Source organism: Entelurus aequoreus, linkage group LG07, assembly GCF_033978785.1.
Source record: "Entelurus aequoreus isolate RoL-2023_Sb linkage group LG07, RoL_Eaeq_v1.1, whole genome shotgun sequence".
NCBI classification, from domain to species: Eukaryota; Metazoa; Chordata; class Actinopteri; order Syngnathiformes; family Syngnathidae; genus Entelurus; species Entelurus aequoreus.
The window spans coordinates 5,242,651-5,256,340 of NC_084737.1; the positions used below are offsets into that span (position 1 = coordinate 5,242,651).

Below are 13,690 nucleotides of genomic sequence, written 5' to 3' on the forward strand. Positions count from 1 at the left end.
CTATATTTTTTTAATTAATTTGGCCCATAAACGAATAATGGAAGCAGCAAAATAAAATATTTTTTGTAATTAAATTCATCGCTTTAACAGATTGATCGTTACATCCTAGTTTGAACATAAAGTCAACGTCACTGTACAACAGGGGTCACCAACCTTTTTGAAACCAAGAGCTACTTCTTGGGTACTGATTAATGCGAAGGGCTACCAGTTTGATACACACTTAAATAAATTGCCAGAAATAGCCAAATTGCTCAATTTACCTTTAACTCTATGTTATTATTAATAATTAATGATATTTACACTTAATTGAACAGTTTAAAAGAGGAGAAAACACGAAAAAAATGACAATTACATTTTGAAACATAGTTTATCTTCAATTTAACTCTTTAAAATTAAAAATTCAACCGAAAAAAAGAAGAGAAAAACTTTTAAAAATAATTTATGGAACATCATTAGTAATTTTTCCTGATTAAGATTAATTTTAGAATTTTGATGACATGTTTTAAATAGGTTTAAAATCCAATCTACACTTTGTTAGAATATATAACAAATTCGACCAAGCTATATTTCTAACAAAGACAAATCATTATTTCTTCTAGATTTTCCAGAACAAAAATTTTAAAATAAATTCAAAATACTTTGAAATAAGATTTAAATTTGATTCTACAGATTTTCTAGATTTGCCAGAATAATTTTTTTTAATTTTAATCATAATAAGTTTGAAGAAATATTTCACAAATACTCTTCGTCGAAAAAACAGAAGCTAAAATGAAGAATTAAATTAACATTTATTTATTATTCTTTACAATGAAAAAAAAAATTACTTGAACATTGATTTAAATTGTCAGGAAAGAAGAGGAAGGAATTTAAAAGGTGAAAAGGTATATGTGTTTAAAAATCCTAAAATCATTTTTAAGGTTGTATTTTTTCTCTAAAATTGTCTTTCTGAAAGTTATAAGAAGCAAAGTAAAAAAATTAATGAATTTATTTAAACAAGTAAAGACCAAGTCTTTAAAATATTTTCTTGGATTTTCAAATTCTTTTTGAGTTTTGTCTCTCTTAGAATTAAAAATGTCGGGCAAAGCGAGACCAGCTTGCTATTAAATAAATAACGTTTAAAAAATAGAGGCAGCTCACTGGTAAGTGCTGCTATTTGAGCTATTTTTAGAACAGGCCGGCGGGCTACTCATCTGGTCCTTACGGGCTACCTGGTGCCCGCGGGCACCGCGTTGGTGACCCCTGCTGTACAACAACAACTATATACTGTTGAGTCGATGCATTAACGATTGTCATTTACAATTAGAAAGTCTTGTTGGTGTTGGCAGTGCATGTTTTAATCTGATATTGATTGTCAAAACTAAAATCAAGGAAAGTAGGAACGTTTCATCCATCTGTGGCCTCGAAATATGTATGCTAAAACCAAAGATTCTAGCATAAACGCCCAGATCTGTGCCAAAAAAAGGTCCTAGTTGCGTGTGTGATCCAAGTTTTTATTACTGTAATCCAACAAAAGACAGTGTACCAAAGGGTAATGTACAGTTTATAGTGGCAAAAAAATATATACATTTAATAATCCAAATACTCTATAGTTCGATATATGAATATATTTGTCACACTCATAGTAGTAGCAGTTATGGAATTAGTAGTATAGTATATTCATATGCAATGTCACTGATTTGGTAACATTTGTAATGTCTGTCCAGGAGATAGTATTGGAATATGTACAACAACGGATAACCCATGTTTCATTTGTCCTTTCATTTGTCAAGTTTCTCACAAGGAATGAGCAGAGAATCTGAAATGTAAAAGGTCTTTGAGTCTATAGGAATATATTTACACAGTTGAGTTGGAGACTGTGTAAATTCTAGCGAGACATGGCTTCAAATACAAATAGTAAACCTCTTGAATAAGAAAGAGAATAGCACTTAAGACAACCGTCACACTACACCCACAGCCACAAGAATAAAAAGCCTAAAACAGCCAGTTAAGTATTTGTATTTGTTTGCCCTTTCAGACCACTCTGTGCCGTTTTATGTTCCCCAGCAGACACACCATTCATTCAGTCGAAGCCATTACGCATTGTCCTGCATCAGTCACAGCCGGGAAACTGACGAGCGACTGATGAAGAGCGAAAAGGTGAGAGCCAATGAGGATAAAATGTGTTAATCAGCGGAGGGTAACAAGGAAGGAGTCTGTCAGCTCATCACTAAAGCAGACAGGAAGATTTTTCAAAGTGCAATTAAATGCAACTGCGGATGAAAATTAAATGGGACCACAAACTAATTAAAAAAGCAAGAATACCGGAGAAAAAATAGACACCAACACAACAAAAACACTTTTGTTCGATTTACAGATAAACGTCTCGGGACAAAAACAATATGAAGCATGCTGTTGGTCATGGCTAAGTTCCCATTGAAATAATAAATGACATAATACACAATTAAATTATCTGTTCCTGTTTAAAGCTGTTAACTGTAAATGTTAATGGAAGTTCTCATTCATCCAGGTCATTGAATTCTCGGGTCATTCAATAGATCCCAACTGGACTGTTTAGTTTGTCTGAGAAGAAGATTTGCCTATCATCAAAGTAGGTTTTATCAGGTACATATATTTTCCAGGTCAAGACTAGGGTTGCAAAGGGGTGGAAAGTTTCCGGGAAATTTCCGGAAACTTTCCGGAAATTTACCATGGGAAGTTAAGCTCGGGAAGTTTGGGAATTTTGACCATTTTTTGATTATTCAAAGTTGGACACCGTCCATCTTATTCTGTAGAATAAGATGAGAAGCTTGTAAAACACTAATGCAATGCCACACACAGATATAAATAGACAGTTAAACAATTGGAGTAGTCTTTAAAAATATTTTACTGATGGACAAATGAATAGAAATAGGCTAGATGAATAAATGAACACTCAATCAGCATGCTAAATCAAACTACAACCTACATTCTTGTATGACAACAGAATGGCTAGCCGAACAGAAGGCAGAGGAAGCTACACCTTTTGATTTAGTATTTGCTAGTTGAACTTTACACATCACAAAAAAAGTAAATTCGGATCGCTAACATTGTTAGCATAAATGAATGGGATTTAACATAGACAAAATTAGCATCACGGCTAACGGAGAAATATTTTCGGTTCATTATGAGACTGTGGTGGTACATAAACCTAGCTAGCTAGAGATATTGGCCCCAAAATCATTTAACAAGTACAGGAACAGCAATTCAGAATCGATTCTCATTTTTAAAAAATTGATTTTTATTTATTTATTTATTTTTTAAAAAAAATTATAATAATAAACAATTTTTTTTTAAATTAATCAATCCAACAAAACAATACACAGCAACACCATAACAATGCAATCCAATTCCAAAAGCAAACCCGACCCAGCAACACTCAGAACTGCAATAAACAGAGCAATTGAGAGGAGACACAAACACGACACAGAACAATCCAAAAGTAGTGAAACAAAAATGAATATTATCAACAACAGTATCAATATTAGTTACAATTTCAACATAGCAGTGATTAAAAATCCCTCGTTGACTTTATCATTTAATCCTACGTATGTGTCGGATGTGTTAATGTCCTTGCGTATTACCTTTGCTTGGTAAACAACTGATGATTGTAAGCACCCCCCGTTGAGAGGGCAATCAGGTTTCTTGCGGCAGTTACAGCTTTTGTCGGTTTTGGAGTCGTTCTGCCTGGTGGTGGGCGGCTCCTTTTCAATTGGTAATACGCAAGGACATTAACACATCCGACACATACGTAGGATTAACTGAGGGAGAATTCAAAACCAGATGGAACAATCACAAGGCTTCTTTCAGATGCAAAAGACTCCGGAACACTACAGAACTCAGCAAACACATTTGGAATCTCAAAGACAATAATGTTGAATACTCAATAACATGGCAAATTCTTGCATCCAGCACACCTTACAACAGTGGTAACAAAAGATGCAACCTATGCTTAAAAGAGAAACTGTTTATCATATACCGTCCAGAGTTGTCATCCCTCAACAAACGCAGCGAAATTGTATCAGCATGCCGTCACAGAAGGAAACACCTCCTAGGTAACACATGAGTCAATCACCACGCCCCCACGCCTGCCTGTAGCCACCCGCTCTGTGTCCTATATAAACCATGGTATGTGAATGCTTCCATTAAAATCTCCTGAGGATTGAGGAAACCCCTCATGAAACAGGCCTGTAGAGATGAAATAGTCTTGTGATTTTTTTCCCACACATACATATTACGCTCTACCACGGTATCGAGCACTATTTTTTGGATAATCTAATTAAGACATATATATATATATATATATATATATATATATATATATATATATATATATATATATATATATATATATATATATATATATATATATATATATATATATATATATATATATATATATATATATATATATATATATATATATATATATATATAAGAGTAACATAAAGGCATTGTATCAACTACAGAAAAGAGCTATAAGGATTATTCATAAAGAAAATGATCTAGAACACACTAACATACTATTTATTAATTCTGGTTTATTGAAACTGCAGGAGCTAGTAAGGTTACAGACATGATGTGTTATGTTTAAGGGTAAAAGTAAAACATTACCAGCAAATTTACAAAAAATGTTTGTCATCACCTCTGAGAATGAAGAGCATAGAAGAAAAGGTCATTTCAAACATCAGTATTCAAGGACAACTTTAAAACAAATGTGTATATCAGTGGTGGGGGTTAAACTATGGAATTCTCTTCACAGTGAGATAAAAGATTGTAGAAATATATTCCAATTGAAAAATATATATAAGACAGAACAATAAGATCATATGGACAGCCGTAAGTGTTTACATTTTGCTTTATATTTATTATTTTACTTATTTTTTGTCTGGTTTTTGAGGAGAATGCATATATGTTTAAGAGTTCTTTCTGTATTCATAGTCATGTTTAAAACAGCTAGTGTTTTTCCATTTGTACTCTTTCTATTTTGTATCTTATGTCCGCAAGTAAACTATGTGTGTTACCTTGAAGGCTTGCACTGTAGGAGATGGAATACTCCCTTTTGTCTTATCTGTAGTAGAACAATGAGGCTATGTTCCTTTCCAGAGAGGTGGGGGCTTTCTTCGAGCTGCAAGAAGTCGGCTCTTCCGTTTGAGTGTTAGATCAACTAGAGTAGTCGTTATGAATGTATTGGTTAAGCTGATCTCCTGAAATTTTCAGTAAAACTTGATAATATTCCTATTCTGTCTTGGTGATCCTTCTTACTCAGCATATATGTCATCGGAACTAACTTAGTAACTTAGATTCCCTGGGAGGAAGAACTGGTAGACGCAACAATTTGTATTTGTTTTGTATCATTTTGTGAGGTGTATATTACTTTTTTGTTCGGTTTGTACGTCATGAAGTTTTTGCACTTGTTGTTTTATTACATCCCTAAAAGCATCAGTTATGTAACATTTTAACATTCTTAATAGTCATGCAAATTAGAGATGTCCGATAATATCGGCCTGCCGATATTATCGGCCGATATATGCGTTAAAATGTAATATCGGAAATTATCGGTATCGTTTTTTTATTATCGGTATCTTTTTATTTATTTTTTTAAAATTTATTTTTATTAAATCAACATAAAAAACACAAGATACACTTGCAATTAGTGCACCAACCCAAAAAACCTCCCTCCCCCATTTACACTCATTCACACAAAAGGGTTGTTTCTTTCTGTTATTAATATTCTGGTTCCTACATTATATATCAATATATATCAATACAGTCTGCAAGGGATACAGTCCGTAAGCACACATGATTGTGCGTGCTGCTGGTCCACTAATAGTACTAACCTTTAACAGTTAATTTTACTAATTTTCATTCATTACTAGTTTATATGTAACTGTTTTTAGATTGTTGTACTTTCTTTTTTATTCAAGAAAATGTTCTTAATTTATTTATCTTATTTTACTAATTTTTTTAAAAAGTACCTTATCTTCACCATACCTGGTTGTCCAAATTAGGCATAATAATGTGTTAATTCCACGACTGCATATATCGGTTGATATCGGTATCGGTTGATATCGGTATCGGTAATTAAAGAGTTGGACAATATCGGAATATCGGATATCGGCAAAAAGCCATTATCGGACATCCCTAATGCAAATATATAAGTAAGTTAATAATCATCCATTACAGCAGCCTTTCTTATTGAGTAAACATTTCAAGAAAGCCATAGGCCCAAAGAAAACGCATACAACAAATAATCATTTCAAGTAAAGTTAAGTAATTTTAGTGTATCGTGACATGGCCTAAAAATATCGAAATATTAAAAAAAGGCCATATCGCCCAGTCCTACAACAAATAATCAGATGTAGAACATTCACGGAGACAGAATAGACAGCGGACAATAAGGAGGACTTTGGTGTTTTTTTCTGTACCTTATTTTCCGGACCATAGGGGGCAACGGGTTATAAGGCACACTGTCGATGAGCACGTCTATTCAGATACATTTTCATTAGGGATGTCCGATAATGGCTTTTTGCCGATATCCGATATGCCGATATTGTCCAACTCTTTAATTACTGATACCGATATCAACCGATACCGATATCAACCGATATATACAGTCGTGGAATTAACACATTATTATGCCTAATTTGGACAACCAGGTATGGGGAAGATAAGGTACTTTTTTAAAAAATGAATCAAATAAAATAAGATAAATAAATTAAAAACATTTTCTTGAATAAAAAAGAAAGTACAACAATATAAAAACAGTTACATAGAAACTAGTAATTAATGAAAATTTGTAAAATGAACTGTTAAAGGTTAGTATTATTAGTGGACCAGCAGCACGCACAATCATGTGTGCTTACGGACTGTATCCCTTGCAGACTGTATTGATATATATTGATATATAATGTAGGAAGCAGAATATTAATAACAGAAAGAAACAACCCTTTTGTGTGAATGAGTGTAAATGGGGGAGGGAGGTTTTTTGGGTTGGTGCACTAATTGTAAGTGTATCTTGTGTTTTTTATGTGGATTTAATAAAAAATAAAAAAAATAAAAAATAAAAAAATAAAAAAACGATACTGATAACAAAAAAAACCGATACCGATAATTTCCGATATTACATTTTAACGCATTTAACGTTTAGACATCTCTAATTTTCATACAAAAGGCGCGTCTGATTATAGGGCGCATTAAAGGGGTCATATTATGATTTTGTTTTCTACATTTAAAACACTTCCTTGTGGTCTACATAACATGTACTTGTGGTTCTTTGATGAAAATGTTGCATGGATTATGTTTTACAGACCTTTCTGACTGTGCCGTTTTGTGGGCGGTCTTATTTACGTGGCTGCACTTCGACAGCGTCCCCTACCCGTCATCGTTGTTGTACCGGTAGTTTCTAGCGCTTCCATAACGAGCCTACTGACAGATATAAGTTAGAACTAGGGATGTCCGATAATGGCTTTTTGCCGATATCCGATAATCCGATATTGACCAAACCCTTAATTACTGATACCGATATCAACCGATACCGATATCAACCGATACCGATATATACAGTTGTGGAATTAACACATAATTATGCCTAATTTGGACAACCAGGTATGGTGAAGATAAGGTCCTTTAAAGGCCTACTGAAAGCCACTACTAGCGACCACGCAGTCTGATAGTTTATATATCAATGATGAAATCTTAACATTATAACACATGCCAATACGGCCGGGTTAACTTATAAAGTGACATTTTAAATTTGCCGCTAAACTTCCAGTTCGAAACGCCTCTGAGGATGACGTATGCGCGTGACGTAGCCCGGCGAACACGGGTATGCCTTCCACATTGAAGCCAATACGAAAAAGCTCTGTTTTCATTTCATAATTCCACAGTATTCTGGACATCTGTGTTCGTGAATCTGTTGCAATCATGTTCATTGCATTATGGAGAAGGAAGCTGAGCAAGCAAAGAAGAAAGTTGTCGGTGCGAAATGGACGTATTTTTCGAACGTAGTCAGCAACAACAGTACACAGCCGGCGCTTCTTTGTTTACATTCCCGAAAGATGCAGTCAAGATGGAAGAACTCGGATAACAGAGACTCTAACCAGGAGGACTTTTGACTTCGATACACAGACGCCTGTAGAGAACTGGGACAACACAGACTCTTACCAGGATTACTTTGATTTGGATGACAAAGACGCAGACGTGCTACTGTGAGTATGCAGCTTTGGCTTCTAAACATTTGATCGCTTGACCGTATGTGCGCAACTTTTTTTTGCGTATGTACGTAACTTTTTAAAAATATATAAGCTTTATGAACCTTGGGTTAGGTGAACGGTCTTTTGGGCTGAGTGATTGTGTGTGTTGATCAGGTGTTTGAATTGTATTGGCGTGTTCTATGGAGCTAGGAGCTAGCAGAGGAGCTAGGAGCTAGCGTAACAAACACGCAGGTGTTTTTATGCAGGATTAATTTGTGGCATATTAAATATAAGCCTGGTTGTGTTGTGGCTAATAGAGTATATATATGTCTTGTGTTTATTTACTGTTGTAGTCATTCCCAGCTGAATATCAGGTCACCCCCGGCCCTCACAGCATCTTCCCTATCTGAATAGCTTCAACTCCCCACTAGTCCTTCACTTGCACTTTACTCATCCACAAATCTTTCATCCTCGCTCAAATTAATGGGGAAATTGTCGCTTTCTCGGTCGGAATCTCTCTCACTTCATGCGGCCATCATTGTAAACAATAGGGAACTTTGCGTATATGTTCAACTGACTACGTCACGCTACTTCCGGTAGGGGCAAGCCTTTTTTTATCAGATACCAAAAGTTGCGATCTTTATCGTCGTTGTTCTATACTAAATCCTTTCAGCAAAAATATGGCAATATCGCGAAATGATCAAGTATGACACATAGAATAGATCTGCTATCCCCGTTTAAATAAAAAAAAATTCATTTCAGTAGGCCTTTAAAAAAGAAAAAGAAAAAAAAAAAAAGATCAATAAATTAAAAACATTTTCTTGAATAAAAAAAGAAAGTAAAACAATATAAAAACAGTTACATAGAAACTAGTAATGAATGAAAATGAGTAAAATTAACTGTTAAAGGTTAGTACTATTAGTGGACCAGCAGCACGCACAATCATGTGTGCTTACGGACTGTATCCCTTGCAGACTGTATTGATATATATTGATATATAATGTAGGAACCAGAATATTAATAACAGAAAGAAACAACCCTTTTGTGGGAATGAGTGTAAATGGGGGAGGGAGGTTTTTTGGGTTGGTGTACTAATTGTAAGTGTAGCTTGTGTTTTTTTATGTTGATTTAATAAAAAAATAAAATTTAAATTAAAAAAACAATACCGATAATAAAAAAAACAATACAGATAATTTCCGATATTACATTTTAAAGCATTTATCGGCCGATAATATCGGCAGGTTATCGGACATCTCTAGTTAGAACTGTTCGCTACTTTATATCAGAAATGGCAACACGCGGAGGATGAATGCCCCACAACAAGAGGATAGAGAAAAATAAGCTTATTGGCTGCGGCACGGGCTACAATGGCGGACACGCGCACATTTTTGGGACTTCTGCAGATGCCAAGTACACAACAGCAGGGAACAATAGGTAAGAAATGTTGGTTTTGCATAATAAGTGAAAAAAACCGCCAGATAATGCAGCAAGTCTCCTAATAGGTGCCATAATAGACTTAGACTTAGACAAACTTTAATGATCCACAAGGGAAATTATTCAACACAGTAGCTCAGTTACAATGATGGAAAGTGTAAGGATGGAAAGGACAATGCAGGTATATATAAATATATATATATATATATATATATATATATATATAATACCCATATGTTGAAGCAGCACAGTACGTCTGACTACGATAGCTGTAAAGCGGCGACAATCCATCAAGAGGTGCGACTTCGTAGCTTACCAAAGTCGTACTAAAACATTTTGACGGATATTTGAGTGTCGTTTGTAATGTTCTATATTCTCAATGAAACATCAAAGTTTTGGGCTTGCTTGCTAAGCTGTACTTGCTAGCGTCATTTAAGTTAATAAAGTGCCAATGATTTATTGAACAGGCGGTGTCCACCTGCAGTCCAAACGTATCTCTTATGTGTGACTGCCATCTACTGGTCACACTTATCATTACACCTTGTACCAAATAAAATTGCTTTAAGGTCAGTTAGAAAAAAACACAATCATTCCGTACATTATCAAATTGATTCGAGGTCGGTAGGCACAACCAGAATTAGTCAGTAAATTAGGTGTTATAAGGCGCACTGTTGATTTTTGGAAAAATTAAAGGATTTTAAGTGCGCTTTATAGTCCAAAAAACACTGTAATTATAATTACTTAGTTATTTATATTATTACCGTATTTTTCGCACTATAAGGCGCACCGGATTATAAGGCGCACCTTCAGTGAATGGCCTATTTTAAAACTGTGTTCATATATAAGGCGCACCGCATTATAAGGCGCACTGTCAGCTTTTGAGACAATTTGAGGTTTTTAGGTGCGCCCTATAGTGCGGAAAATACGGTACTTTTAATTAATTAAAATAGTACAGCAATTTGACAATGATCTCTGGGTATGCACCAAGTAAAATTTCTAGATTGTGAACCCGTTCTCTAACAATGGCAATAAAAACTATTCTGATTCTGATGTTTTTACTGACATCTACACTACCGTTCAAAAGTTTGGGGTCACATTGAAATGTCCTTATTTTTGAAGGAAAAGCACTGTACTTTTCAATGAAGATAACTTTAAACTAGTCTTAACTTTAAAGAAATACACTCTATACATTGCTAATTTGGTAAATGACTATTCTAGCTGCAAATGTCTGGTTTTTGGTGCAATATCTACATAGGTGTATAGAGGCCCAAATCCAGCAACTATCACTCCAGTGTTCTAATGGTACAATGTGTTTGCTCATTGGCTCAGAAGGCTAATTGATGATTAGAAAACCCTTGTGCAATCATGTTCACACATCTGAAAACAGTTTAGCTCGTTACAGAAGCTACAAAACTGACCTTCCTTTGAGCAGATTGAGTTTCTGGAGCATCACATTTGTGGGGTCAATTAAACGCTCAAAATGGCCAAAAAAAGAGAACTTTCATCTGAAACTCGACAGTATATTCTTGTTCTTAGAAATGAAGGCTATTCCACTAAATTGTTTGGGTGACCCCCAAACTTTTGAACGGTAGTGTAGGTTCCTATTTCAAGTCTGTGGTATAAAATTTCAATACATTTATTTTTCTTTTTTTTTGTCAAAATCCTGTGCTTTTCCCGTTAAAACATCGATAACATTCACAAAATTAAAAGTCGATTCAATGTTATAAAAAAATTTTTTTTAAAAAGCCTCGAAACGTCGCAACTTTTTCCACAACTTTCTGAAAAAGCTCCAGCAAATTCAGGTCACAAACACGAAAAAAAAGCCCTCAAAATCCTAATTCCCCCAAACTTCTCGTGACATTTATATAAGTGTATAGCTACACTTTTAAGACGAGCACATGCAAACTACTTTTGTGACTCACCTGTACATTATCGAGCACCATGCCGGCCATCACCATTCCCATTCCAGCCAGCAGGTAAGGGAAAAGAACCTGCAGACATATCGCCCGAGATGACTCCTCCTCTACTTTGGCTACCGATACTTTCGGCCTGGCCTCCGATGGCTTTTTAGAAAGCGGCTGAACGATGGGGGGTACGGAGAGCTCATCCTGTCCATCCCGGGTACCTGCCCGACCAGCACTGGGACTCTTCCCTTTGGGGCGGGACTTCTTGGTCTTTTTCCTCTGGCGGGTTTGTTGTGGTGGTTTGTCATCGCCAGGCATGATGGCTGTGCTAAGAGTCCTGGCACCGGATTATTCTAGAATAACACAAGTTATATGATGAGGGATCAAAGAAAATAATTGTGTGTTTGTTTCCAAGAGTATTAGTTAGCATGATCAAGGAAACTTATAAAGCAGGGGTGTCCAAACTTTTTCCACTGAGGGCCTCAAACTGACAAATTGGTATTTTGTATCTTTAAAACCTGTACAATATATAGATTTTTCTTCAAAGAACTAGAAAATGCAATTTCTGTCGAAATTTCGTGTGAGGCGCACACTTAATGAAGATTTACCTTAGGGCAGGTGTAACTTTGCTCTACTGCAATAACTTAAAACTTGTTTTCCTCTATTTTGTCAAACTCCTTTGCCCTAAAGTCTTCTGACACTTCCCTTATACTTTTAAAAATATCTGTTTAATCCAGGACAATTTATATTATGTTATTGTTTATTATAATGCTGTGCTAATAAATCTAGTTTGCTTTGTGCTAACCTAATAGGAATATAGCTAAAATACAAATGTATAATGTAGTATATTTTGAAAAATGTGTACGTTTTTACAAGTCTAAAAGACAATGTGTATAAAAACATTTTAAAGACACATTCACCATTACACTTGTTTAGCAACAATGCATGCCCATATATGGTCATTGTTTCCTTATCAATATTTTGGTGAGTTGGCGCCGAACCATGCGATAACAAAATGATAGACTAACTAACATGATAAAACATTAAACTAAATCAGCCTGGCCTTTCCTAGCAGCATTTTGAATTAATTCAAGTTGAGTCTTGGTCGTATTTTTGTAGATGTTTCCTTTCGAGGCGTTCCATGCAAATAAATCACAACTCTACCGATGCAGTAAAAAAAATTTAAAAAAGAATTAAAATACACACACTGCCCAGCCAAAAAGTCCAGGAAAACGGAGGAAAAAATACTCATTTATCGCAGTCTCCATTGATTATTTGTAAATATTTAAAAACAACAAAAACAAGCGTGGACTAAAACGAAGCTGCTGTTGGCACCACACCGGAAGTATCCAATCTCACAACCAGCCCATAATACCACCGTTGCCATAGTAGCCTCGACAAAAAAAAATAAAAAAATAAAAAATAGGCGCTCTCTGATTGGTTGCTTATAAAGAGTGGCAGAGCGAAACACTGCCCCCATGCGGATTAAGGGAGTAACTGCTTTGCAAACCCTCTTCACATAAAATCTGTATTTTCCTCAATATGAAACGCTCATTTGTGCATTATTGAAACAAATACAGGAATAAATATAATGCAAAAAAACGTACTGAAAACATTTAAATTAAGTAAGTTTACAAACTCAATGGATGTGTTAATGTTTCCCCCAGGTCATTCTGTAAACATCAATCAATAAATCAATGTTTATTTAAACATGCTCTCTATGTTGAAGTTATACTCAAGTAAAAAAAACAACAACTATAGGACTGACCCTATGTGACTGTCCTCACAATGCAACCTATACAGTAAAAGGCTATAGCACACCTTTATTCATCCATTTAATTTATCGCCCCTTACCTTTTGTCTGCAGAGCTTGTGTGTGTAGCCTCCTTGTCCAGGAATAAAACTGCACTTTTCTCTGTGTGTGTCAATTTAGCATGAACGTCTTATCTCCATGAAGTTTTTTGTCTTGAGTTCACACTGTGTGTCTTGTGTACTGTAAGGAGCACACGAAGCAATGTGCACGCGTGGTGGGGGCACCGGATTGAATTTCATGGCATTTGCAGTTTAGGATAACCCCCCGGCCCTCCCTCCCTCCCTCCTGTTTTGTTCCATCTCTGTGACTAGGACTATGACAGCAACCAA

General features: G+C 35.3%; 1 protein-coding gene across 1 annotated transcript in view; it reads right to left on the reverse strand.

Annotated features, from left to right (window-relative positions):
• The window catches only part of LOC133653310 (solute carrier family 41 member 1), a 60,281-nt gene extending 47,360 nt beyond the window's left edge, over nucleotides 1-12,921 (reverse strand). Inside the window, exons 1-2 of the mRNA XM_062052459.1 lie at nucleotides 12,755-12,921; nucleotides 11,567-11,901 (exon numbers count right to left, since the gene is read on the reverse strand). Coding sequence (XP_061908443.1) covers nucleotides 11,567-11,866 — 300 coding nt within the window. The 5' untranslated portion in view covers nucleotides 11,867-11,901; nucleotides 12,755-12,921. The remainder of the gene's footprint in view (nucleotides 1-11,566; nucleotides 11,902-12,754) is intronic.
• Between the last annotated feature and the right edge of the window lie 769 nt (nucleotides 12,922-13,690).